The 26,667-nt window shown below is 41.7% G+C and overlaps 2 protein-coding genes across 4 annotated transcripts in view; both read right to left on the bottom strand.

Annotated features, from left to right (window-relative positions):
• The window catches only part of LOC115256196 (zwei Ig domain protein zig-8-like), a 715,781-nt gene that overhangs the window by 39,436 nt on the left and 649,678 nt on the right, over positions 1–26,667 (bottom strand). The window lies entirely within an intron of this gene.
• LOC134287370 (uncharacterized) lies at positions 15,854–17,913 on the bottom strand. Of its 2 annotated transcripts, none has more exons than XR_009997253.1 (2): positions 15,998–17,913; positions 15,854–15,943 (listed from the first exon to the last, which is right to left on the bottom strand). XR_009997253.1 is itself a non-coding variant. In XM_062849117.1 (2 exons), the coding sequence occupies exon 2, from the start codon at positions 17,547–17,549 to the stop codon at positions 16,269–16,271; it is 1,281 nt and encodes a 426-aa protein (XP_062705101.1). In that variant the 5' UTR covers positions 17,550–17,667; positions 17,722–17,913; the 3' UTR covers positions 15,866–16,268. The 2 variants fall into 2 exon arrangements, 1 of the variants encoding a protein (XP_062705101.1); XM_062849117.1 differs by having other exon boundaries at positions 15,866–17,667; positions 17,722–17,913.

Below are 26,667 nucleotides of genomic sequence, written 5' to 3'. Positions count from 1 at the left end.
TTGTATTGCCTTCATTTGCAATGGAGTAATGCAGCATGAACTATATTAAGGGTACGGGTAATGCCACAATAGGTCTAATCACTGGTCGCAGTGACAGATCTGAACAGAAATGAAAAAAGGTATTCATTCAATCGTAATGATTTATGTCATTAATGGTCCTGAAATTGCTCAGACTACAAATTTTAGAGCGTAATGATAACTTGTTTGCTTTGCCAATGCAACATTATGGTCACGCCGATTCACGCCGCCGCCACCGCCAAAAGCTGCCACCGATGCGACGCCGATGACGCCGCTGCCGCCGGCCAAAGATGGTCCTCTCGCCGCCGCCGAGCAAAATATAGTCGGCGCACTGGTCTAGGTGGTCAGAATGAGGAGATAAACCACATCATAGTACTTCGTTTTAAATGCACACTGGCGCCACATAGCGGCTGAATAACGCACTAAACTTACCATCATTTGATAGCCATCGACCTTCTGATCAACTTTGCTGAAGACACGAACCTTCTAGGAGGTCAGAATCATGAGATAATCCATGTCAAAGTACTCTGTTTCAATGGCACACTAGCGCCACATAGCGGCGGAATTACGTACCAAACATTCCACCATTTGAGGGTCATGAACCTGCTGAACAACTTTACCGAAGGTCCAAACTTTGCAGAAGATACGGTTTTTGAGATATAATTTAGTAAATCTTAAGCTTTTCAGGTGATGCCAAACTTTTCGGGGTGGTGCAATATTAGACGATGCGATTCCATATTTATGGCGGGTAGTGTATACTGCGACTTTGTCAATTTCCACATAATCATTTATGGAGACATCCTCAAGAAATCTCTCGAAAATCTATTTCAAAATTGTCGTGGGAATAGTTTTTTGAACCCCTGATTATCTTACGTTAAAACCTTTTGCCCTTATTGAATTGTTGTTTCAGTACGGTAAACACATTTTTAGTTTGGGGAAGATTTCCGGAGCAGATGTATGTACTCTGGACATCTTCCCCAAACTAAACATGCCCATATAATACTATTTCGACGTTTCGACCTTTTTGTTGTGGGCTTCTTCAGAAATTGTTTTGTCTGCCGTCCTTTAAAAAAGTCTCATGAAATGGACGCAACGTCGGAATAGTATAAAAAACCTGTCTTCACTGATGAATGCTGTTTCCGCTTTTCTGCCGCATTCCATGCTGTACTATTACGATTTTCTTCACCAAAACCTTTCTGCAAACTAATCATTTCGCAGATCTTGTTTGGCGAAGGGGACCATATCAAGCTCGTCCTCGTCCGTTAATGCTGCCTCAAAGGTCGTACCGAAGAGGTCAACGATACCATACAGTATAGTGTTCTGAAAATGATTGTGATTTCCAGCAAAACTTTCTATGATTGTCCTCCTACCGATGAACCCTTATAATCCTTTATTGGGTACGCAGAAAGGACAAACATCAACAAATCGGCAAAGTGAACCGGAGAAGAAAAGGTTTAAGCAGTTTAAAGCTCACCCCGTCCTCCCTCCGCACATTCCGACCGTGCACGGAGTTGACAGCTGCTCCTCGCTTCTGATCTTGAATTGTATGTTGTAATAATTGTTGTTGTTGGTGATGCTGCTTCTCCCGCTGCTGCTGCTGCTGCTTCCAGGAAAATCCGGTTAGAATGATTCCGAAGCATTTTTCACTCCGAGCTTCGTTCCTTTGTGTGGCAGACAACCGACAGTTCAGGGTGGAAAACAGCGGGAATAAAACGGCTCCAATCAATCACGTTTTGTTTGAGTTGCGTGGGGTGGCCGAGGCGAGGCACGGCTGGTGCTTACCATTATCTTTTGTTGGATGCTGCTGGCTGCTTCTTCTGCTGCCGCCGCCGCCGCGAATGGAACAACAACAATGACGACGACGAAGGAAACCTCTCCACCATACCACGGCGAGAAAGCGGGAAAAATATGGCCCGAGATAAAGGCTCTTGCGGACTTCCATGGCTTCCACTTTTCGAGGAAGCACAAGCAGGAAAGTTCAAGTCGTTCTCGGAAATCAAGGGCAGGCAGCGCAGGCGGGAGATGTGGGTTTGAATATGATTGAAATGGGGCGGCTCCGCCTTGGGAAGGAATGTGCGTGGCGGATGATTCCAGGACGAGTAAGATATGAACGCTGAAAAGTGGAAAGACGCCAAGACCTTGAAGCGAGCACATTCAAACTAATGGAGGAGATTATGAATGAGTAAATAGAGTTGTGGAAATTTTGGATCTATAGATAGCATCTAAACCGCGTAAACAATTGCCTCATATTAACTGCCAGGTTGAATTGGAAACCTCTATTGTAGTTGAAATTTCGTCTCTACAACGCTAAATGAAAACGATGACAGCACTTCTGATCATAACAACACCGTTTTCCCCATGCAGCAACAAAGTGCTTCAAATTCGATTAGTTCTCAATGTTTCACCGGCAGATGCCAACAGCAACCGATTTCTAATCCTGGCGAACGGAAGTGCTCTGCTCACTCGTCACGCTGTTGGTTGGTACCGTGCTGCACACCGACAATATATCTCATTACCGAGAAAAGACAAACTTCGTTCGATACGGTGCTAGTTAGTAGGCCTGTGCGCCGACTATATTTTGCTTGGTGGCGGTGTGAGCGTCGTGTTATTACCTGTATCTTAGTGTAATGAATGTCGAATTACTCCATTCCCATTGAAGGCAATGAAGTATCGACTTAACAAACTAACAATCACAAGCCGCAAACAAGCATGCATGCTGAATTGTTGCTTTACAATAGTAATGATAGCTGAACCAAAATTATACTGATTTTTTTTTTTGTAAAATTCAGTTTATTTGTGAATAGCGTAAAAAGTAATTACAGTAATAATTATTTATACACAGTTAATTTCGAATTCTAACGACTGTATATCAATAGCATTGTTACACTTCATAACAAAGATGACATATTCTATGAAGATTTTGAGAATCCGAATTTTCTTATGTTTAGCAACACCCTGTAGTTCCGGTCGAAGAAGCTCGTCTATCGTCATTGTGCGCCGTCCGTCGAGAACAGTAGAGATTTTACGCTGAAGAAATCTCCAAGCTGCAGCAACTCGTACACATCCACACAACTTGTGTTCCAATGTTTCACGTGCACCGTTGCAGTGCACACAGATTTCACTGTCTGTTCTATTCATCCGGAACATCAGTGTACGATGTTCGAGTTTTGCGTTAACGACCAAGTACAGTGTGCTTCGTTGGATCGAGGACAGTTGTCGCAAAGCAACGTTCACCCAAATCTGTCGCCAGTTCGCTGCTGGGTGTTTCTGGCAAATTTTCGGTGGATCAGTCCGCTCAATGTAGTGATTATGGATGCAAACAGCAGAAGGTGAATCTTGTACCGGTGGAGGAAGAGCGGGAAATTCGGCAAGGATAATTTTCAAGCAAGGACAGTCTGCAGGAGGGTTGGGATTGACTTGGGTAAATAAGGATTTGTAAAAGGGTAAGGATTCAATCTCTCGCAAGAACCGGTTCAGCAATAATGCTTTGAATTTCAGAGCAGGCAATTGTAGCTTCAAGCCGCCTTCTTCCTTGCTACGCGCAAGCTGGTGCATTGGAACTCGCCATACAAAAGTACCCATGGTTGCCGTCAGTTTTGCTATTTGAGCAGCCGATGCAGAAAGCACGGATGCGAGATACCATAGTTTGGATGTGATGAATGTGTTTAGCAGTATAATTTTCTGGTGCAAAGTGAGTGTGCGTAAGCCGTGTAGGTAAGCCAAACGAGTGAATTTGACAACAAGCTCATCCCAGTTTAACTTACTCATTAGTCGAATGGAGTTGGCGTAGGTAATTCCTAATATGCGCACTGTGTTCTCGCTCCGTAGCCACGGCACGGTGAGTGGTTCGACGTCGGTGTAACCCACCGAAATCGACGACGATTTTGCCAAACTAAGCCTCGCTCCAGATACACGTTCAAAGCCATGAAACGCCTCTCGCATCCGTTCGAGTCTGTCTCTGCATGTTGATATTACCGACACGTCATCTGCATACGCTACCACCAGGTCAGGTCCTGCAATCTGCTCCAGCCGTTTGATTAGAGGATGGAGATAGAGTACGAAGAGATGCATCGAGAGAGGATCCCCTTGACGAACCGATCTCTCGATGGGGAACGCATCCGAAAGCCGTTCGTTTACCAGCAAGCGCGATGAAGATAGCTCTCCTATTTTGTTTAGCAGGCGAACGAGATCCGAATTGAAACCGAGCGAGCACATGTTACGAAAGAGGAACTCACGATCCACGAGATCGAACGCATGCCGGAGATCGAAAGACGCCAGCAGACCACGTTGTTTACCTTTCTTCAGTCGAGCAATACGGTCCTTCAAAGCAAGTGTTGCTTGAAAAATATTCCTACCGAAGTTGGAACATTTTTGGCTTTCGCTGACCACATTATGTTCGCGCATTACTCTTTCTAGCCGCAGTTTCAATATGCGAGAAAAGATTTTATAATCACAATTTAGTAGTGAGATGGGCCTGTATGCATGCGCCGTTTGATCGTTTCCCTTTTTCTTCACGAGCACTATCACCCCATTGACAAAATCAGCCGGGAAGTTTCCGACCAACGCATCGTTCATCACAAGTGTAATCTCTCTCCAGATTATATCAAATGTTCTGAGATAGAACTCTCGTGGAAGAGAGTCTCCGCCTGGAGATTTGTTCGGGCTGCTCGACTTTATCGCGGCGAAGACGTCCGCCGGGGTGATTTCACTCATGCATTGTTCTTTCGTCGGATCGTTTTCAGGGATCACCCTCTCGCATTCGAAGGTGTCTGCAGCTGCTCTCTCTGTCTGTCCTTCCGCGTAGAGTGTCTGATAGAAAGAAAACATGTGCCGTTCGATCGCCTCGGAGTCGTCGATAAGCTGGTTGTTTTCGTCACGCATCTGAGTGATAGTTGTTTTTTTTCGACGCCTTTCACCCAGCTGGAACGTTGAAATCGGCTCACCAGCAACGTACGATTCATAAGGCTATCTGACGTTTGATCTCCTTTCTCTGTTTCGCTCCCGAGGAGGATAGGTTTGTTTTCATACGGAAACGTTTCCGTATGAAAATATTAAACAAAAAATTGCTATCTTCTGTGTCTGCTTGAGAGACACGGACACACGGACACGTTCAATGCTTCCAGTGAGCTTTTCGCTCTTTGAAGGAAGCACGACACTAGACAACGGACTAGCATGCAACGCCCAGTGGCACAGCCGAAAACTTTTCCTGACAGCTGCGGCGGGAATCGAACCCGCGCTCCTCAGCACGATGCGACTAAGAGCTTGGTGACCCTAGCCACACGACCACGGAGCCGCACAGAGAGAAGGGTTATGAGCGCTAGATTGCCTTATTGATCCGCATAAACGTTTGAGTGAAGTTACGCTGAAGTGTTAGCATTTGTGCTTTGATCCGATTGATCGTTGTCAGCATAGCCGGATTCTGGAAGTACCCATCGTATGCTTGGCGTAACTCTGTATACAGCCGCTGGTGCTCCCGGTGGAAGTCGTTGAAAGCATCTTTCGATTTCCAACGAAAAAAAGAAATTGTTTTTGGTTTGGCGCAAGAGAGCCACCATTGCATCCATGAATCGTAGTTCCTTCTTTGGCGGGTCCAGTATTGCCAGCGTAGTTGAAAGTCTTGGATGTTTTCTGCTGTCATCACATGCGGACGGAGGGTCCAAAAGCCGCGACCTGGTTCTCGGCCAAGGTACGGCAAGCACATCCGAGCTGTCACGGCCTTGTGATCAGAAAATGAGCAGACGTGAACATCGATTTCTCTCAGATGTCTCTGGAGGTTCTGGCTAACGCAAGGCGAGAAGAGGAATTGTGGGTCATGTACGTGTAACCAGAAGCAAGTCTAGCTTTTGGAATAAAGTAAAACTTCCATTCGGCTGGTTAAGCCGCAAAAATCGATAATTAATTAATTTAATTATGTCATCGAGCAACGGACTCATGTTCCGTAACCGGTCGTTTGAGAACGTCGCGACCCGTTGGAAGCTTTCCGCTCACCACGCGATCTCTTCGACACAGTCGTCGATGAGAGGTGTGTGGACTTCCAACACACAAAAAACAATGCGCTCTCGCCTAGGCTTTACATATACAATATATGCGTAGTGTGAATGTACATCTCATTCCATCCGAAAGGGGTGCAATCTGTGGAAAAGATAACCTCGGAATTTTGTGTTGAACTTGAATTCAGGTTAGCAGCTACGTCTTCGAGTCTTCTCGTGGCGTAGCGGCAACGCGCCTGTCTAGTGAGTAGGAGTCGTGAGTTCGAGTCTCACCGAGAGGACGAGTAACTTTTTCGCAAATTTCACCTCAATTTGTCCATTTCTCACTCACGCCAGTATATGTAAAGTCTAGCTTTTGGAATAAAGTAAAACTTCCATTCGGCTGGTTAAGCCGCAAAAATCGATAATTAATTAATTTAATTATGCCAGTAGGAATCGCCGAAGGAATTCCAACAGAAATCTCTGAAAGCATTCCAAGCAATCCCCGTTGGAATTCCAGAAAATAATTCCCAAAGAATAGCAGGAGGAATCCCAGGAGGAGTTCTCGATAAAATTCCAGAGAGACGAACCAGCCAAGGGCTGAAAGTCTCTTAAATAAAGACAAATCATTCATTCAATGAAGTTCCAGGAGGAATCTCTTAAGGAATTCCAGGAGGAATCCCTGAAGGAATTCCAGGAGGAATCTAGGAATTCTAGGAGGAGTCCCTGAAGGAATTCTAGGAGGAATCCCAGAAGGAATCCCAGGAGGAACCCCTGAAGGAATTCCAGGGGGAATCCCTGAAGGAATTCCAGGTGGAACCTCTGAAGGAGTTCCAGGAGGAAACCCTGAAGGAATTCCAGGAGGAATCCCCGTTGGAATTTCAGAAGATAATCTCCAAGAATTGCAGGAGGAATCACAGGAGGAGTTCTCGATGAAATTCCAGGAGGAATCCCCGAAGAAATTCCAGGAGGAGTTTCCGAATTCCCCGAATTCCAGGAAGAAACCTCGGAGAAAATCCTGAAGGAATCCTGGTTTGAACTTCAGAAGATAACCCCGAAGAGCAAGCCTACAAGGAATTCCAGGAGTAATCCCCGAAGGAATTCCCGGATCAATCCTCGAAAGAATTCCAGGAGAAATCCACAAGATTCCAGAAGATAACCCTAATGAATTGCAGGAGGAATCCAAGAAGGAGTTCTCGATGAAATTCCAGGAGGAATCGCTGAAGGAATTCCAGGAGAAATCCCTGAAGGAGTTACAGGAGGAATCCCTGAAGAAATTCCAGGAGGAATCCTTGAAAGAATTCTAGGAGGAATCCCTGAAGGAATTTCAGGAGGAATTCCTGAAGGAATTCCAGGAGGAATCCCTGAAGGAATTCCAGGAGGAATCCCTGAAGGAATTCCAGAAGGAATCCCTGAAGGAATTCCAGGAGGAATAGCTGAAGGAATTCCAGGAGGAATCCCTGAAAGAATCCTGGAGGAATCCTGGTTGGAGTTCCAGAATATAACCCCGAAGAAATTCAAGGAATTCCAGGTGGAATCCCCGAAGGAATTCCCAAATCAATCCCCGAAGGAATTCCCGGAGGAATCCCTGAAGGAATTCCAGGAGGAATCTCTTAAGGAATTCCAGGAGGAATCCCTGAAGGAATTCCAGGAGGAATCCCTGAAGGAATTCCAGGAGGAATCCCTGAAGGAATTCCAGGAGGAATCCCTGAAGGAATTCCAGGAGGAACCCTGAAAGAATCCTGGAGGAATCCTGGTTGGAGTTCAAGAAAATAATTCCGAAGAAATTCCAGTAGCAATCCTACAAGGAATTCCAGGAGGAATCCCCGAAGGAATTCCCGGAGCAATCCCCGAAGAAATTCAAGAAGAAATCCCAGGAGAAATACCCGAAGATATTCCAGGAGGAATCCCCGAAGGAATTCCAGAAGTAATCTCAGAAGTTATTCCATGAGGAATCCCAGAAGGTATTCCAGGAGATAACAACGAAGGAATTCCAGCAAGAATCCCCGAAGGAATTTCAAGAGGAATCCCCGAAAGAACTTCAGCAGGAAACTCCGAAAGCATTCCAGCAGGAATACCCGTACGAATTGCAGAAGATAACCTCGAAGGGATTTCAGGAAGATTCCCCGAAGGCATTCCAGTTGGAATCATTGACAGATTTTCAGGGGAAATTTCTCAAGAAAGGGGAAGGATTCCTAGGAGGAATCCCAGAAGTTTTTCCAGGATAAACCCCCGAAGACTCAACAAGGGGTATTCCCAAAATAATTCCTGGAGGAATGCCAGAAGGAAATCTTAAAAGATCTCCTGAAAGAAATCCTGGAGGAATTCGAGTAGGAACTCTATCAGAGATCCTTCAAGGAAATCTGAGAGATATGCTTAAAAAAACTCCAAGAAGAATTCCTGAAGAAATTCCTGTAAGAATTCTTGAAGGAATTTCCGGAGAAATCTCTTATGTAACTCCTGGAGACATCCGTGAAGCCTCCTGGAAAAATTTCCGAAAGAACTCCTGAACCGATTTCTGGAATAACTCCTGGAAGAATCCCTAAAGGAACTTCTCTAGGAATCCCTTTACGGAACTTCTGGAGGAATTTCAGAGGTACTCCTAGTCTAATCCCTGAATGAGCTTCTGTAGAAATTCCTGAAGAAACTTCTGTGAGGTAATCCATGTATTCTCCTAGTGGTATCCTTAGATTTTCCTGTAAGAATCTTTGAAGCAAATCCTGAAGAAATCACTGAAAAGAGATCCTGGAACTAGAAGAATCCCTGAAGGAATTCCGCAGGAATCTAAAACATCAACATTATTCCCTTAAATCCCTGGAGGAATTTCTAAAGGAACTTCAGAAAGAATCCCTGAAGGTATCCTGTTGTTTTTGTTAGATGGAATTTTTGGAAGAATTCCTGATGCATCTCTAGGTGGCATATTACTGAATCTCTTGTAAGTATCTCTGAAGGAACTTGTGGAAGATGTGAAGCATAAGTAATAAGTTAAAATTCTTTTTTAAAAACAAACTTCTTAAAGAATTCTTGAGGGATCTTCTGTTGGAATGACTGAGTAAACTACTGAAAGAAACCCTGAATAAACACCTGGAAGCAAGCATCCCTCAATACTCTTGGAACTACTGGGCAGATCTTTGAAGGAATTCTTGGAGTGATCACCAAAGAAACTTCTGAAACAATACCTGCAAGAACTACTATACTACAGGAACCCTCGAAGCAACTCCTGAAGAAATCCATAAAAGAACTACTGAAAGGATCTTTGGAAAACTGCCTGAGGCATCACGAAGGTATTCCAAGAGGAATCTCCGAAGGAATTTCAGGAGGGATCCTTGAGGAAGGATAGCAGGTAGAACTCCTGAGAAAATTTTTAAAAGAATTTCAGGAGGAATCATTAAAGGGACTCCTGCAGAAAAATCTGAAGGGGTAACTGAAAGAATTCCAGGAGAGATACCAGAAGGAATTCCTGCAGGAACACTTGACGGAACTCCTGGAGTGATCCCTGGTGGATCTCCTGAAGCGTTCCCTGAAGAAACTCTTAGAGAGAACCCAAAAGTAACGCCAGGAAAAAACCCTGATTAGAATTCAAGAGGAATTCCTGAAGTACCTGCTGGAGGAATCTCTGAAGGAACTCCTGGACTAATTCCTAAAGGAAATCCTCAGAAGTTCCCGAAGGAACTTCAAAAGGAATCCCTGAATGAATTCCTAGACTTATCTCTGAAGGACCTCTAATCCTCTAGATGAATCACTGATAGATCTCCAGGAGGCATCCCTGAATCCTCCTGAAAAAAAAAATATCTGATGGAACTCCTGGAGTGATCCCTTAAGGAACTCCTGTCGGAGTTTCACAGTAGATCTACTGTTAGATATACTGAGAAAAATCATGATAAAACTCCTGGAGCTCTGAATCCTTCTGGATGTATCTCTGAAGGAGCTCCTGAAAAAATCTCTAAAGGAACTTATGGAAAAATCCTTGATTGGCATTTTGGCGTAATCTTTAACGGAATCCTGTTGGAATTTCCGAAAATGCTCGTGGACCGGAAACATTTTCTGGAGAAATTCCTGATGAAGGAGGCATCACTTCTGGAAGAATCTCAGAAGAAACCTTGGAGAGATGTGAATGATGAATGGTGAATGATATCTATTGAAAAGCGGCGTAAAGCGCGCTGCCGATACTTCGTTCGGCGGCGGCGGCGTGAGCCAAAAAATGTCGGTGGCGGTGGCGTGGCGCAGCGGCGCACAGGTCTAGCTAGTAGGTAAAGCTGCGCTCATTGTTTTACTTGTTTCCGGGATGCTTTGGGACAGGACGCATAGATGTTTGCTCGCTAATCCAATCAGCGGTTCCGTGTACCGAGTTATTCCCTAATGTTGAGGTTGCCGAGCGATGTCTGCGAATTTGACATCAATCCTGAACTTTCGACGCGGCTGTGGTATGTCATGTGAGGATAAGTGGTTTATTGCATCGCCGTTTGGGAGACGGCTTATTTAACACATCTGTGGAATACAATTATTAAGTTTTGAGAAACCACATGGTATTTTTCACTTAGTAGGTTTTCTACTAAATCGCAAAGAAAAAAGTAAAACAGGAAAGTCTACTATGTACATAATGGAGGAGAAAATTCATTCTTCCAGTACGTTCCACGTTGCTTTCAATATCAACTCCTCTCAAGGATAATTTCATACACGTTTAGCCATCATTGAACCCTGCAATCGAAAACCAACGGTAGCAAGTCCATTATAGTTACGTGTTACACAGTTAGGTCATCAGAACTGATTCCCGCCCCGTTCTCGGCTTTCTCCATTTCCGTACCTGGACGATAACCAACCACCCAACAACGTTTCCGTGTGGAAAATATGAATCACGACGAGAAGGAGAAGAAAATATTATTACAATCACGTACCCCATTTGAATAATGAGTCCGGGGCAGAACTACTCGACTCGCAACCAACCAGACATCATCATCGTAGGGTACTGGGGCAATTTGAAACTCTTGTTCCACTTCTCTTATCACGTGTTCGTTCTTGTGCCTCAAATGGGGATATCCGAAAGAAAGAAAGAGGGTTGTGATAGCGTGAAGTGAACGGAAAACAGGCGTTTGGCACCGATAACAGAGGCACATGAGAAGGTGAACGAGTCAAACGAGTGAAGACGACGACGACGAGGATGGCTGCGGTGTGGACTTTGTTGGTTTTGATGATGATGATTGTTATGGTCACTACCCAGGATGAATTTTGGGAGTAGATCACGTTTTGATGGCCTATTGAATACTTTGTTTACTATACCGTGCACCTACATTCAACGGTTAGGAGTAGACTGGGAATGAATGAAAAGTGAAATAATAATGGTTTGCGTGAATAAAAAATGGACTGCAAAACGGTGAGTCGATAAAGAGAGCGTTCAACATAGCTCTGGTCTCACAAGTTCCTACCTCATGCTTCCACGGGTTAAGCGATGGCAAAGACCGCCAGCTAAGAGTTGTGTGCTTAGCTGGTAGTGCAGCCTGGGTACTGTTGTCCTTCTGACTTCAGCTAGATTGAGGAGGTACGATCCGAGTGTCTGTTCACCAAAGAGGTGCGGCTCAAACAGCGTCTGTTCTGGCATCCAGCGGATGAGTAAGAAACGCTGCACCACGCCCAGCTAGATCCAAGGTGGTAGCCCCATCAGCGTGGTCGTCCTAGTGTTGGTTGGGACGTTGAACAGAACTGGCACGATGGCCCTCCGGCCAGGACAGACAGGAGTGTTGGCGTAGGCCCAATAAGCCACCCGTAAAAATTCCTATTGCGTATAACATAGGAGAAAATACGACTCGATACAATCGGCAAAGACCCACGCGACGAACGACGAACTTGGAAATTTTTAAATTATTATTTTGAAACTCTTGCACATATAATGAATAATTTTTTAATTGATATGAACGCGCAGGTAGGAAGGGAGCAAATGTACAGAACGGTAATCGGGCAAAACAGCCTGCACGCCGAATCGAATGATAACGGCCAGCGATGCGTAAACTTTGCAGCCTGCCGTGGTATGGTAGTTCGAAGCACCTTCTTCCCCCGCAAAGATATCCACAAAGCCACCTGGAGATCACCCGATCAACAAACAGAAAATCAAATCGACCACGTTCTAATCGACGGTAAATTCTTCTCGGATATAACCAATGCCCGGACATACCGCAGTGCGAATATATATTCGGATCACAACTTAGTCGCTGTATGCATGCGCTCAACACTTTTGACGATTATTACCACGCGTCGAAGTCGAACGCCGCGGCTAAACATCAAACAGCTGTGTAGCGTAGAAGTGGCTCAAGACTACGCGCAGCAGTTAGCAGTGGCCCTACCAACGGAAGAGCAGCTTGACGCAGCTACAATTGAAGATGGCTAGAGGGACATCCGATCCGCCATAGGTAGTACCTCGGCTACAGCACTAGGCTTCGCGACTCCGAATCACAGAAACGACTGGTACGACGGCGAATGTGAACAGTTGAAAAACGAGAAGAATGCAGCATGGGTGAGAATGCTGCAACACCGTACGAGAGCGAATGAGGCACGTTACAAACAGGCGCGGAACAGGCAGAACTCAGTCTTCCGGATGAAGAAGCGCCAGCAGGAAGAACGAGATCGCGAAGCGATGGAAGAGCTGTACCGCGCTAAGGACACACGAAAGTTCTACGAGAAGCTGAACCGCTCGCGCAGAGGCTTTGTGCCACAAGCCGACATGTGCCGAGATAATCACGGGAATATTCTCACGAGCGAGCGTGAGGTGGTCGAGAGGTGGCGGCAGCATTACGATGAGCACCTCAATGGCGACGTTGCAAGTACCGAAGGTGGCGTGGTAACAGATCTAGGAGTATGTGCAGAGGACGAAAGACTTCCGGCCCCTGACCTTCAAGAGATTGAGGAGGAGGTTGGCCGGTTGAAAAACAACAAAGCCGCTGGAGCAGATCAACTACCAAGCGAGCTTCTAAAATACGGTGGAGAAGCACTGGTGAGAGCACTACACTGGGCCATTACCAAGATTTGGGAGGAGGAAGTATTACCGGAGGAATGGATGGAAGGTATCGTGTGTCCCATCTACAAAAAGGGCGACAAGTTGGATTGCGGAAACTACCGCGCGATCACACTACTGAGCGCTGCCTACAAGATACTCTCCCAAATTTTATGCCGCCGTCTATCACCGATTGCAAGAGAGTTCGTGGGGCAATATCAGGCTGGATTCATGGGTGAACGCGCTACAACGGATCAGATGTTCGCCATCCGCCAGGTGTTGCAGAAATGCCGCGAATACAACGTGCCCACACATCACTTGTTCATCGATTTCAAATCGGCGTATGATACAATCGATCGAGAACAGCTATGGCAGATTATGCACGAATACGGATTCCCGGATAAACTGATACGGTTGATCAAGGCGACGATGGATCGAGTGATGTGCGTAGTTCGAGTATCAGGGACACTCTCGAGTCCCTTCGAATCTCGCAGAGGGTTACGGCAAGGTGATGGTCTTTCGTGCATGTTGTTCAACATTGCTTTGGAGGGTGTAATAAGAAGAGCGGGGATAAACACGAGTGGAACGATTTTCACGAAGTCCGTTCAGCTGCTTGGTTTCGCCGATGATATTGATATTATTGCTCGTAAATTTGAGACGATGGCGGAAACGTACATCCGACTAAAGAGTGAAGCCAGGCGAATCGGATTAGTCATTAATGTGTCGAAGACAAAGTACATGATGGCAAAGGGCTCCAGGGAGGAATCTCCGCGCCCACCACCCCGAATTTATATCGACGGTGATGAAATCGAGGCGGTTGAAGAATTCGTGTACTTGGGCTCACTGGTGACCGCCGACAACGACACCAGCAGAGAATTTCAGAGGCGCATTGTGGCAGGAAATCGTTCTTACTTTGGACTCCGCAGAACTCTACGATCGAGTAAAGATCGCCGTAACACGAAGTTAACTATCTACAAAACGCTGATTAGACCGGTCGTCCTCTATGGGCACGAAACATGGACCCTACGTGCAGAGGACCAACGCGCCCTTGGAGTTTTCGAACGGAAGGTGTTGCGTGCCATCTACGGCGGAGTGCAGATGGAAGACGGGATTTGGAGAAGGCGAATGAACCACGAGCTGCATCAGCTGCTGAGAGAACCAACCATCGTCCATACCGCGAAAATTGGGACCAAAGTCCACGCTTCATACAAATTTCAAATTTTTTGTGTGGAAAAAAATCTACGAGGGGAGAGGTGGGGTCTGAGATAGCCAAATTTTGGTCTACGTGATTTATGAACAACCCCAAAACAAGTTACGATTCTGCCGAACAGAAAACTGAGTTCGATTTGCCATAGTAACCGAGTCTTTTTTTTTTTCAAACCGTTATCCATCTTTCCGCTCACATGATAGCAGATTCCACTCATTTTTGAATACGAGCAGGTCAGGCTGCAATCTTTTCTGGATCTAGTACTTGCATGAGAGCAGAATTTTTTATTATTTTCGCACTAAATGATTTCTGATATTGCATGTCATGGTGTGTATCAACTTTCAAACCTGTTACAAACATTTGAGTCCGGAGTTTCTTTGCATAAAGAATATGTGTAGTTACCTGAAATGAAAAGAAAACGAAAAGAGCGTTTTAGAATTTTACTGCTTTCTTTATATTGAAATGTGAAGTTTGGCATAAGACACAGCTGTAGGCAAATTGGTATAAAAGATAGAATCTATGACAAATCGTCGAAGGACAAAAGGTCGAAGGGCAAAAAGTCAAATGGGATAAAAGGATAAAGACGAAAGACAAATTTGGAGACATGAAAAAGTGATCAAAATCCTATAAGTTCCATCCTCCACGAATATTGTACTATTTTTTCAGTACGATTAGGGTAATTCATTTGGACAGGCTGAGGACTACGTTAGAAAAATCGTCCCCTGGCTTCCTTAGAAAGGAATTGATTGTTTTGCAAAGGGTGCGTGTACCAATTATGGCACTACCTAAGGAAAGCTATTTATACAAAAATAACGAGAAGATCAACGAATGCCATCAATATGTTGAAAGATAGCTTAGTTTCCATACTTTACAGGAAAAATATAGAAACGGAGCCAACAATATTTTTAGTATTGATTACAACGTGTGTCAATGATAGGAACCCTGTACCAGTTATGGTTACATTTTTTAACTTCGGCTCCTTTTCGCACTATTTGCATGCATTCCTTATGGGGTTAGCCATAACTGGTACACTATGGCGAAAAAAGGTGCAAGGATGCCGAAATTTTAAGGAAAATGATTTGTTTCTACCATGATTTGAGGAAAATGTACACACTTAAAACTGATTCTCGAGCTCTGCAGAAAAATATGCCGACTTCACACGGCAACTCAAGATTTTGCTGACATATCAGCAAGCAAAACGTTTTTGCCGAGATTGGCCAGAAGATTTTACTGAACTATCAGCAATTTGTTTGAAAACTCCGGAAACTGACAGCATTTTTTGCTGAGCCCATCGGTAAACACACATTCTAACGAAATCAGCAAATGAGCTTGCCGAGATCTCGGCAATACAACTGTCACTTTTGCAGCTTTCACGCCGCAGTGAAAAAAAAGATAACAAAATAAATTAGTGCTGCAGAGTGCTGAGGAGACCCGGAATTTAGCTAAGCGCCAAAGAAGTGTAAGTATGACTTCCAAAACGTTCTGTGGGCAATTAAATTATTGCTAATTATGCTCCATTTTAATTGATTATAGAATGGTGGCTACATAAAACTTCAACCCCAACCGCGCTGGAGGAGATGTTCGGAAATTTTGCCTACCAGGAAGTGAACCAAAATGAAAATATTCGACATTAATTTCGTTATATCTTATTATAACTGGACGAATGCAAATATATACCTATGCGTAGTTGTTGGAGCGGGGAGAGATTCAATCACGGCACTGTTTTTACAGCAGATCCAAAGTCGGTATTTTGTTGATCAGCTTAAACTAAATAGATTTATTCATATAAAATTCATTTAAAGCTAATTTAATTTTACTCACAATTCTCAGTGCTTCCTTCCGCTGGGTTTCAAACCATTTCTTCAACTACACTTTTAATTTATTATTCTATTCTGGAGGCTTCCTTTCTATTCCTTCCTCTATCGACGATCTTACTCTTTCATCTATCTCTTCTACTGATCTTTCACTCTACTTTTCTGAATTTAGGGTTACCAGTACTCTTTGCCGCGCCAACATCCCCACCCCCGTAACACTACATATTGGATGAAGTTTTACTAGAATCAATCATGCGCGCATCTCACTGGTCACCCTATCAATTACGAACTTGATGTAGCAATGGATGGTGCAACAACTGACATCGATCTGTTCCACACTCATACGCTTGTTGGCAGACCCTGGTAGCATGGCGACCTAGACAACATCGGCATAATTTCAGTTCTCCTATCAAACGCCAACGATGAGAAACATCTAACGATTGAAATTGAGCACAATCCTGCACACGATGACTTCTTTCCCTACAAATAAAACAATAGCTATTCTGGCTTCCTACTATCGAATCTGTTTCGCATATTTCATCATTCTGCTCTCGATCGGTTCGAGCTTTTGAACCCGTGGTAAAAACCTCGCAAGCGACTTCTACTATTTCAATCATGAAATCATTCAGCGTCTTTAGCGAAGACGGAGAATTCTGTCGCTTGTATTTTGCCCACTGCAATTTCATTTCACTGGGGAGCTTTATCTCTAACTCCTGCAAAAGAGTTGGATTTCGCAAGTGTTCCAACTGATTCATTGCCTTCATGTGATCAAAAAGGTTTTGAATCGCCATCCCATAGTCGATGATGGTGTCTAAACGTTCCATCTCAGGCGGTGGCATCGATCGCACCTTATTGACCAATGAATTGATAATTACCGTTGGTTTTCCGTATAACATTTCTAACGTATTAATTACCTTCGGAACTAATTCAGGTAATAACAAACGACTGCGAACATATTCTAGAGCTTGCCCTCTTAAGCATCGTTGCAACCGTACCAAGTTTTCCGAATTATTGTACCCACACGCCGCGGTGGTATTCTTAAACTGGCTATAAAACACGGGCCATTCTTCAGGGTCTCCGGCAAAGATTGGTAAATCCATTGGCATTACCTGGCGAGCACTGACTTGCTGGGGAGTTGGCAAACACTTTGACGTCATCGGTAGGTTCCTTGTTGGAGAACTGCTGGTCGATGGAATGTATTCAAAAGCATCAGGTATAGACATTTCATCTGCACTGTCGTTAACATTCATCCTGCCCGGATCGGCATCATCGAAACTATTCCCATCACAACCATTCTGCAGTTGCAACCGGGATTTCATTAGACAATAACTTTTTCGGGCAACAGCTAGCTCTACTGCCTCCCTGTCCGCTATGGCTTTGAGTTTGATCGAACGTTCTTTCTGCAGATAATCTAACTCAAGCTCTATCATTCCAACAGTTAGCGCAGCAGCCGAGGTACCCTCAGTGGAACCATTGTTTGCCTGGCTCTTCTTGTTCGCATCAACTTCGATGCGTTGTTGGTCCGCAGGCGCAGATCGCTTTGAATTCTTTCTACTCATTTCACTGTATGTAGCGGTTGAAATGAGAATTTTTAAGTTTGTTGGAGCGGGGAGAGATTCAATCACGGCACTGTTTTTACAGCAGATCCAAAGTCGGTATTTTGTTGATCAGCTTAAACTAAATAGATTTATTCATATAAAATTCATTTAAAGCTAATTTAATTTTACTCACAATTCTCAGTGCTTCCTTCCGCTGGGTTTCAAACCATTTCTTCAACTACACTTTTAATTTATTATTCTATTCTGGAGGCTTCCTTTCTATTCCTTCCTCTATCGACGATCTTACTCTTTCATCTATCTCTTCTACTGATCTTTCACTCTACTTTTCTGAATTTAGGGTTACCAGTACTCTTTGCCGCGCCAACAGTAGTGATAACTATTTTTATTGTGTTTCCACGCGGGGCCAAATTTCTCATTTATTTTGAACTTTTGCATTTCATCCTAAAATAAAAACAAAAAAAAATGCCGAGATTCAGCAAATCCTATTGTTTTGAAAATACTTTTGCCGAGCAATCAGCAAATCTATTTGCTGAGGTTTCAGCAAAACAATCGATAGCTGTCATTTTTGTGATTGCCGAGATCTCGGCAAATCGTATTTTTGCTGAGATGATTGCCGAGCACTCGGCGGTGCCAATCTCGGCAATCTGTTTGCCGAGATTCGGCGAAAAAATTTAAGTGTGTAGAGTTTAAATGTGTGCCACTATCTTTTGTGAACGTGATCTGTTGTTCACAAAATTTTTCTTGTTGATTTACATGGTGAAGGGGTGAAAATTAACTATGGCGAATAATTGGTACTATAGCCATAATTGGTACACTTACCCTATTACGCTTATAATATGATTGTACTTTGCGTTCCTGGTGACAAAAACCTTAACGAAAGCATTTCAAGCTTAGAAAATCATGATTTCCAATCGCCTGTAAGAGTTGCATTTTGGACACTGAATATATGTTTTGGACACCCTCAGGTATATATAATTTGGACGGGGCAATTATCTCCATGTTAAGCCATGAATACTGCTAAATCGTGAAAGTAGCATAAATTAACAAATATTTTCTTGTAAATAATCAAATTTCTCCGCTTACCAGGCATCTATTTTGAAAACTATTACTACAGTTTTTGTTAAAATCGAGGAAATATCACCAGAACCACATAATACGCCTTTAAGTATGCAATCGCACAGCTTCCCCATGTAGTTCTACAGATGACCAAAATATATTTACAGTAGAAAACTTCTAATGTATTTTGGACATCACCTATTTGAGGCGTTCTAGATGAATGTTAAGAGATTGGCTGCCCAATGCTTCTTTATTGAACAGTTTTCATTGCAATAAGGCTTTTAAATTCCTTACAATTATCAATTCAACGATTTTGAGGTGAATATTGCATGTGACTGTGAAGTGTATGTCGTCTTGCATACCTGTGCATTTGAGGGGTTTCAGTGAAACATTTAACATTTTCGATAATTTTGAAGTAAATTCTTAATTGTTAAGCGTATTTTCAACGTAAGTTATCAGAATAGGGTTTGTTTGATCCAATAATCGATATTCAGAAGTACCGTAAAACGGGGTATCATTGATCAGCGGGGTAACATTGATCGACTTGACCGACCTCATTAAATGTTCAAACAAGCGTGTCACATTGAATCAGTTTCTGCTATCGAATGGTATATCGTTATCTGCTATTATTTAGCTAATTAATGACATGTAATTCATGAAAATTAAATTTCATAAACATAGAAATAAATCGATTTTTCCATAACAGTGTTTCGTAACGCAATGAGATACATTGTCAAACATTCATATATGGCATAAATACTAGATACAATATGAGGGTCGAAATCACTGTATTACTTCAATTCCATATCCTAGAGTTGGATTTAATAAACGAAACTTTCATGAAAATGTTCTTTTTCAATATTTATTAGGATTTATTAGGAAGTGGACTATCAATTCCTTAAGCCATTGCCTACCTTTAGGCGTTATTCGCTGTTTGGAGGATTTTAATCCCAAAATAACTCAAAAAGTACATAACTTGTAAGAATTTGAACAACATATTCGAAATCAGCAACCCCGAATTTAGTAAGTAAGGGTAATTTCAACACAAACGAACATTGATCACTGACATGATCAATGTTACCCCAAATCAACAAAATCGAAAATTTGATTATAAAGTCTATTTAAACATGTTTTAAAATTTTACAATACTTTTTCGAGTAGCTTAACACATACTCAGAGTACCAGTACTTGTTTTAAAAATATAAAACATGTAACGTTTGCTGTAACAAGAGAATTATTCAAAAAAGGTAGAAAATTCTGATCAATGTTACCCCGGATTACGGTATTTACTTTTGTTAGCTCTCCGGAACAAGACATACATCGTAGTGCATGTCCAAATTACATTTTTTACCCTAGTTATCTTCAGGAATTATGCGGATTGCATATATTCAGGAGTACAAACAAAAGGTGAATTATTTTTTAGTACGATTACTTATCCTCCACGCAATGTACCAGGTAGGAATACATTTAGGGGTATTACGTGGATTTAAACGATTCGGAAGACCAATCAATGCATTTTTTTAACAATATTGCAATTTCAATATAGATTAAAACATATTTTTCGTATTTTCGGGTCATTTGGCTCCTTTCCAAAACAAATTCAGAGCATGACCACCATACTGGGTTCGTCCTTGGAGTCCTGCGGGTGAGTCCTGAGGCCGGAAACTTACGCCACGGATCCGTAATACACATTATCTCTATGTTTCATTTGAGAACTGAAGGTTTGAAATACTGTAAAAATTGAATGAGTTATGCTCTTATGGTCACAGCTTTTTAACCGACAGTGAATGTATACCTCGAAGATGACATGACAATTTATTATATCTGGGAAGTTACATATTTCATTCTGAGGAACATAAATAATATAACCTGTTTGAAATAATAAATGTATCACATGAACCCCGCACGACTACCTATATTGAATCCTTTATGTATTGTTTCATTCTAGGAAAGGAGTTTATAAACAAAAAAAAAAAATCAATATTGACATTAAACACATGGTTTCGGACCGCATGGAAAACGATTTCGATGAGCTGATCTCTAAATAAACCATTGAGAAGAGCGATGACATGACGGAAGCACAAGTGCTCGGGGAAGAAGCGAAATGGTCGCGGCTATACAAACATGATGCATCAACAATCACACAAAAATCTTAAAAAAAAATGCGCCAAGCGTCTTTTAGACGCAACCTATCACAACTTGTGTTGAGCGAAAAAAAGAAAGACTATCATTGAAGAATATCAAAACTTAAATGACCTAAAAAAGCAACACAACGTATCCCAAACAATATACGTGGGGTTCGTAAAATCAATGCAAAACGAAATTCATATTGTGGGTGTAAAAGACCTGCTCAGCCTTGCACCGAAACAATGGCTGTACAATTCAGTTATAGAAGCGTATTTGACTGCGAAAGGTAAGAGTACTGCAACATAATTAAAAACAATAAATTTCATATTGTTTATTTATTCAAAATTTTCAAAATATGTCATTTTTATGTCTGCAGAAAACAGGCTTCCCAAAAGTACCGCATCATGATAGCATTTTGATGGCTGTCGCACTCTTATTCCCATGACAGCCTTGTGAATGCATAGTTCATGACAGCCCACAGAATAAAACTCATGCGACCTACAACAACACTGTCGGGAACTGCTCACATTGTCTGCTTTCGCTGTGCGTTCGTTTGCCGATGACAACCTCGGCTCTTACCCAAACCGTCTCTCGTTGGCTGGACACGAAGTGCCGAAAATCGCTGCGCTCGGCCCGAGCATTTTACTTCTGTTGAACGTGTCGAGTATCGTGGTATACCCCACGCTCAAAATTATCGACGCGTTTCATGTAGGGAATCGCGCCACTTGGGCGGTGGCTTCTATTTTCGTCTGTTTTCCGCTATAACTCAGTCAAATTTGAACCAATTGACACAAGTTTTGGAATGCGGTGAGATAGGTATAGTATCTACCCGTGTACAACATTTCAAGTCAATTGGTTCAAAATTGACTGAGTTATAGTGGGAAACAGACGAATATAGAAGCCACCGCCCAAGTGGCGCGATACCCTATTATGTATTTTTTCAAATAGAGAATATGTACCTGTAAGTCCTATTCGAGTAGAGTATTTTGCATAGCATTATTTTTTATTGGCATGTGAAATGCACTGCTATGTTTTCAATGTAAAAGAGAGTTAAATCTCACATCAGTGGTATATTTTAGACAGATTACAATTTTGACAAACGCTGGCACAAACTTCTTTTCACCCCTGGGGCATCTTGTAAAAGGCATATCATGTTTGTAAAAAAATATTTGTTGAGCACATATTTTGTGAATAACTTTTAGCGTTAAGCCATGTGCAACCGTGACAGCCTATGACACCCTTTACGCGACAGCCGGCATGGTTAGCCGAAGATTGTCATCGCCATGCGGCCAACAATACTCACGACGTTTCCCACTCGGCTCGATACGACTCGAGTATGCAACTGTCAGGCAAGCAGCCGAAGCAGCGGCTGTTTCAATACATCTTTCGCTCATGCGTGTGCGTGCTGTTGGCGATACATTTCTCACTGATGGTGATGGTGCACACGGTAACGAGAGGTGGTCTGCACACATAAGAGAGTGTCGATTCAGCCTTGCGCGGGCTGTTGCGAGAAGGATGTACATTTGGAAAGCCTGGCAGAAAAGGATAATCGATGGACAGACATAGACTGTGTCACCTATGCACTCATGACGGCAGTTAAGGTGGCTGACGACGATACCGTGCAAGCGATGGAGCTGGCGAAGTTGATACCGGTATGGACGAATCACCACTTCGTTCTAATTAACATAGTTCCAACGTTAAAATCAGTATATTTATAGAATTCACTGAAAAGGGTTTAACACGTCTTGGAACAGATGAGAAAAAAAAACGATGAGTAAGTTCGGCAGAAAACTGATACCGTAATCCGGGGTAACATTGATCAGAATTTCCTATCTTTCTTGAAAAATTCTCATGTTTAGGGAAACATCACATGTTTTATATTTTTAAAACAAGTACAGGCCCTCTGAGTATGTGTTAAGGTACACGAATAAGTTTTGTAAAACTTATACAGGCTTTTTAATTTAATTTTTGATTTTGCTGATTTGGGATAACATTTATCATGTCAGTAATCAATGTTCGTTTGTGTTGAAAATACCCTTACTTACTAAATTCGGGGTCGCTGATTTCGAATATGTTGTCCAAATTCTTACAAGATATGAACTTTTTGAGTTATTTTAGGATTAAAATCCTCTAAACCGCGAATAACGCCTAAAGGTAGGCAATGACTTAAGCATTGATAGGCTACTTTAATAAATCGTAGGTAGGGGGATTAGGGGCACAAAAGGACACCCGGGCGGATTGGACACCCCTGTTTTTGCCGAAACTGTTGAGTTTTATGTACAATTTTTAATGCATAAGTTTAAAGGAGCAAGTCATGGTTCTATTTTTCAAAAGTACCGTAAACCGGGGTGAAATTGATCATCCAGGTACTACATTGTAATTCCATACTAAGAACTCTTAAGCATCGTAATGATCTTAAACTTTTTACGTCTTCTGGTTCGTAGCTGTCTAGAGATGAGTGTAGACTTTTATATTTTAGAAAAAAAGTTAGTTTTGCCTTATTTTTTAAGGAATTTGAGATGTATTTCTCATTTAGCTAAAATCATTGCTACTAAACAATCGATTGCTAATAGGACTTCCCGTAAATTCTCTGTTTTAACATTTTTGTGGAACATTGGTTAGGAAGTTGTGAAGCTAATCAGAACATGAAATAGTTATAAAAAAGTTCATTTTTTGATGAAATAATCATTTATTGCGATAAAAATCACTTATTTCAAATTCAATTGTCTACCTTTAGGCGTTTAAGGAGAAATTTCAAATTTTAATTTAGCATTTTTAGTATTAAACTCACTAGTTGTAAGATTTTGAACGCGTTATTCGGTTTTAGAAGAGCAAAATTAAGCGGAGAAGGAAATTTTCCTTTCCAACCGATGCTTAATTGTATACTGATCAATTTCGCCCCAAAGTGGCATTTCCAATTTTTTGATATTTTGAGTTATTTGACTTAAAATTTAAATTTGTTGATCAAAATTTCGTCACATGGTTCCATGGAGAACACCAGTTTACCACTGGTTTTACAGAAATTCTTTTGGCAATATTTGAGTTGGCACTCATGTTATCCGCAAAAATTGTTTTGAAGTGATCAATTTGACCCCGGATTACGATACCATTTATATTGCTCCCAAGGAACCAACATATCATTGAAATTGAAATTTGTTTTTCATATGGTGAAATTGTTATAATTTTGAAGCAGCAGCAAATAAGGTATTACGAGTGTGTCCACCATAAAAACAAGTGAATTGTTAGCTTATCTACATGTATACGGAGATTTAGCAATGGATGAAGTATTTTATTTTTGATCAGAGTTATCTTGAAATAGCAAATTTAATGAGTCGATTCTGGGCGAAATTAACACTGGCAATTACGAATGGATGTACGTGCATACTTTTAGGCGTTTTACAAAGTGGGGAAAAACAATCCGATTGTTTTAGCCTAAAGTATAGTTAAAAAACTTTGATGTTATGTAACCTCGTTTAAGATGGAGTATTATATCTGTGGTATTGATAGCCGTAGGCAAATTACTTAACTGGTCGATGTAACCAAAGAACTTGCGTAAAATATGCAGGGATTTCGATTATGCCCCGATGGGTGTCCATTTCGCCCCGTACCTTTCCTGCCAGCCCTGAAAAACACGGTTTACAAATCATTATTTCTTCACAATAAAGACATTCTACCTGCCGTAAATGATTGAAAGACGTAGGAAACAAGTTAAAGTTGTAAGTGAACTGATAATATGTTAAGTTTTTCTCTGTTATATAGGCCTAACGTACTCATTTGCTTAGGGTGTCCATTATGCCCCTAATCTCCTTAGTATTGCAAAAAATGCATTGATTGATCTTCCGGATCGTTCAAATCCACGTAATACCCCCAAATGTATACCTACCTGGTACATTCCCAGGAATCTATGACAAAAGGTCGAAAGACATAAGGTCGAAGGACAAAAGGTCGAATGGACAAAAGGTCTAAAATGGTAAAGAGGTTAAATAGACTAAAGACAAATTGGAAGACATGAAAAAGTGATCAGAATTCGACAGGAAAACGACGATTAAAAAATAGAACGAGTGATAGCAAAATTATTCAACAACTTCAAAACAATCATTATTGGAAAATAGGAATGTGTCTTCTAAAACTTGCAATAGCTTATATGCAGCAATTTTTACCGCATTGCAATTCGAAATAGATGCCCATAAATGATGAAAAGTAATGTTATTCATTAAGGTTAAATATGGAAAATAATATTCCTTGCATGGCATGTCACGCAGGAATTGTGCCCATTTACGCTCAACTTTCACTGAACTTCTAAGTTTCATCTACCTTACAAAAGAGAAAGAGAAAAACCCAGGTTAATCCACCTAGTGGTGATAGTGCCTTTCTCGTCGAATATGTACTCAACATTTTTTCCGGCCATAAGCCGAAGTGTTCCTGAATCCTGAGAATACTCTAGAACGGAATAAATCTCATTTTCTTCTTTTGTCACAGTGCTCGTTGACTCGTCAATGAGGGGTAGAGTTGATAAATAATAAATGTATTTGATGAAAAAATTCTTAAAAAAAATTAAGCAAAACCGCTTAAGGCGGAACTGGAAGCATTTCCTATTTTTTTTGGTTTTTGATTTTTTTATAAAATAACGAAGCAATATTTTCAAAATCGGTTTTCGTGCACATGTTGAGTATGGATCAGGGTATATTCCACCATTTTTGTGAAATTTTGTTCAAACATGGTTTCTGCAAAAACGATAACATTTTATACCGCGTAAAAAAATCAGAATATCCGTACTCAACATGTGCACGAAAACCGATTTTGAAAATATTGCTTCGTTATTTTATAAAAAAATAAAAAACCAAAAAAATTAGGAAATGCTTCCAGTTTCGCCTTAACTCATCGGTTTTGATAAAAAAAATCTTCTGGAAGACTCTAATTTCACTTTAAAATTGATAAATCTATTGGTTTATTTATTTGTGCATTTCTTCAAGATTTTGAATTCCGACCAAAATTTCTAAGGGGGGACCCCTCTGGAGAAAATCAAAATTTGTGTCAGCCTTATTCAGAAAAGCAAGAATTTTATAAATGCCATAATTGAATTTGGAAACTTATTGATGGCTCATATTCCGACGCTGTGTTAAACGTATATGCCGAGTTGAAAAATATCAAATCTCTCAGTTGACTGCTTGACCACCTTCACTAGCACTGGATGCCGATCATTATCAAGACATTTCGGCAATTTTTTTTCTGCGCACTTTAGCCTATATTTTATTATCATTAGTTATAAGATTCATGTAAAATTTGACAAAAAAAAGTGCAAGCAATCGAAATTTCCCCTATTAAAGCCCATTAAAATTTCTACCGTGTTACAGAGCGCGAGGACTCAACCAGTTGCATCAAAATTGTTCGCAGTAATTTTAGACGCAGAAGGGGATTGGTGCTATAAAATTTAATGACGCCTCAGGAATCTAAAATGATGTAGTTTGACAAGATCGCTTAAATTTTTATCAAGATTTTGTTCTTTTACACATATTAATCGCTTGCATCGATTTTGTTCATCTGCGTAATTTCAGCAATGGATCCAACCATGATTCTGCAACACTGCCGGTAATCTTAAGTGTGGTCAGAGACTATTTTCTTGCTGCCTGTGTAACTGGTTAACGAACATTTTTGATGATTTGATGTTTCGCATGCATGGGTTTGGTTTTGTTTTTTAATTGATCACTTCCGACGGGACACCTGGAACCGGTTTCGGAACACAACCGGTTTAGATACGGTATGAAACTGTTTTCTTGATTACCGTTCATCTGGTTATCGAAAAACCCCGCTCTTCCATGTGTCACATGCATCGGCTTGGTTCACTTTTTTAATTTACCACTTCAAGCGGGACAGCTGGAACCGGTTCCGGAACACAACCGGTTCAGATATAGTCTGAAACTATTTTCCTGCTTAC

This window comes from Aedes albopictus, chromosome 2 (genome assembly GCF_035046485.1).
Source record: "Aedes albopictus strain Foshan chromosome 2, AalbF5, whole genome shotgun sequence".
Taxonomy (NCBI): Eukaryota; Metazoa; Arthropoda; class Insecta; order Diptera; family Culicidae; genus Aedes; species Aedes albopictus.
This window is presented reverse-complemented; position numbering and strand designations above follow the sequence as displayed.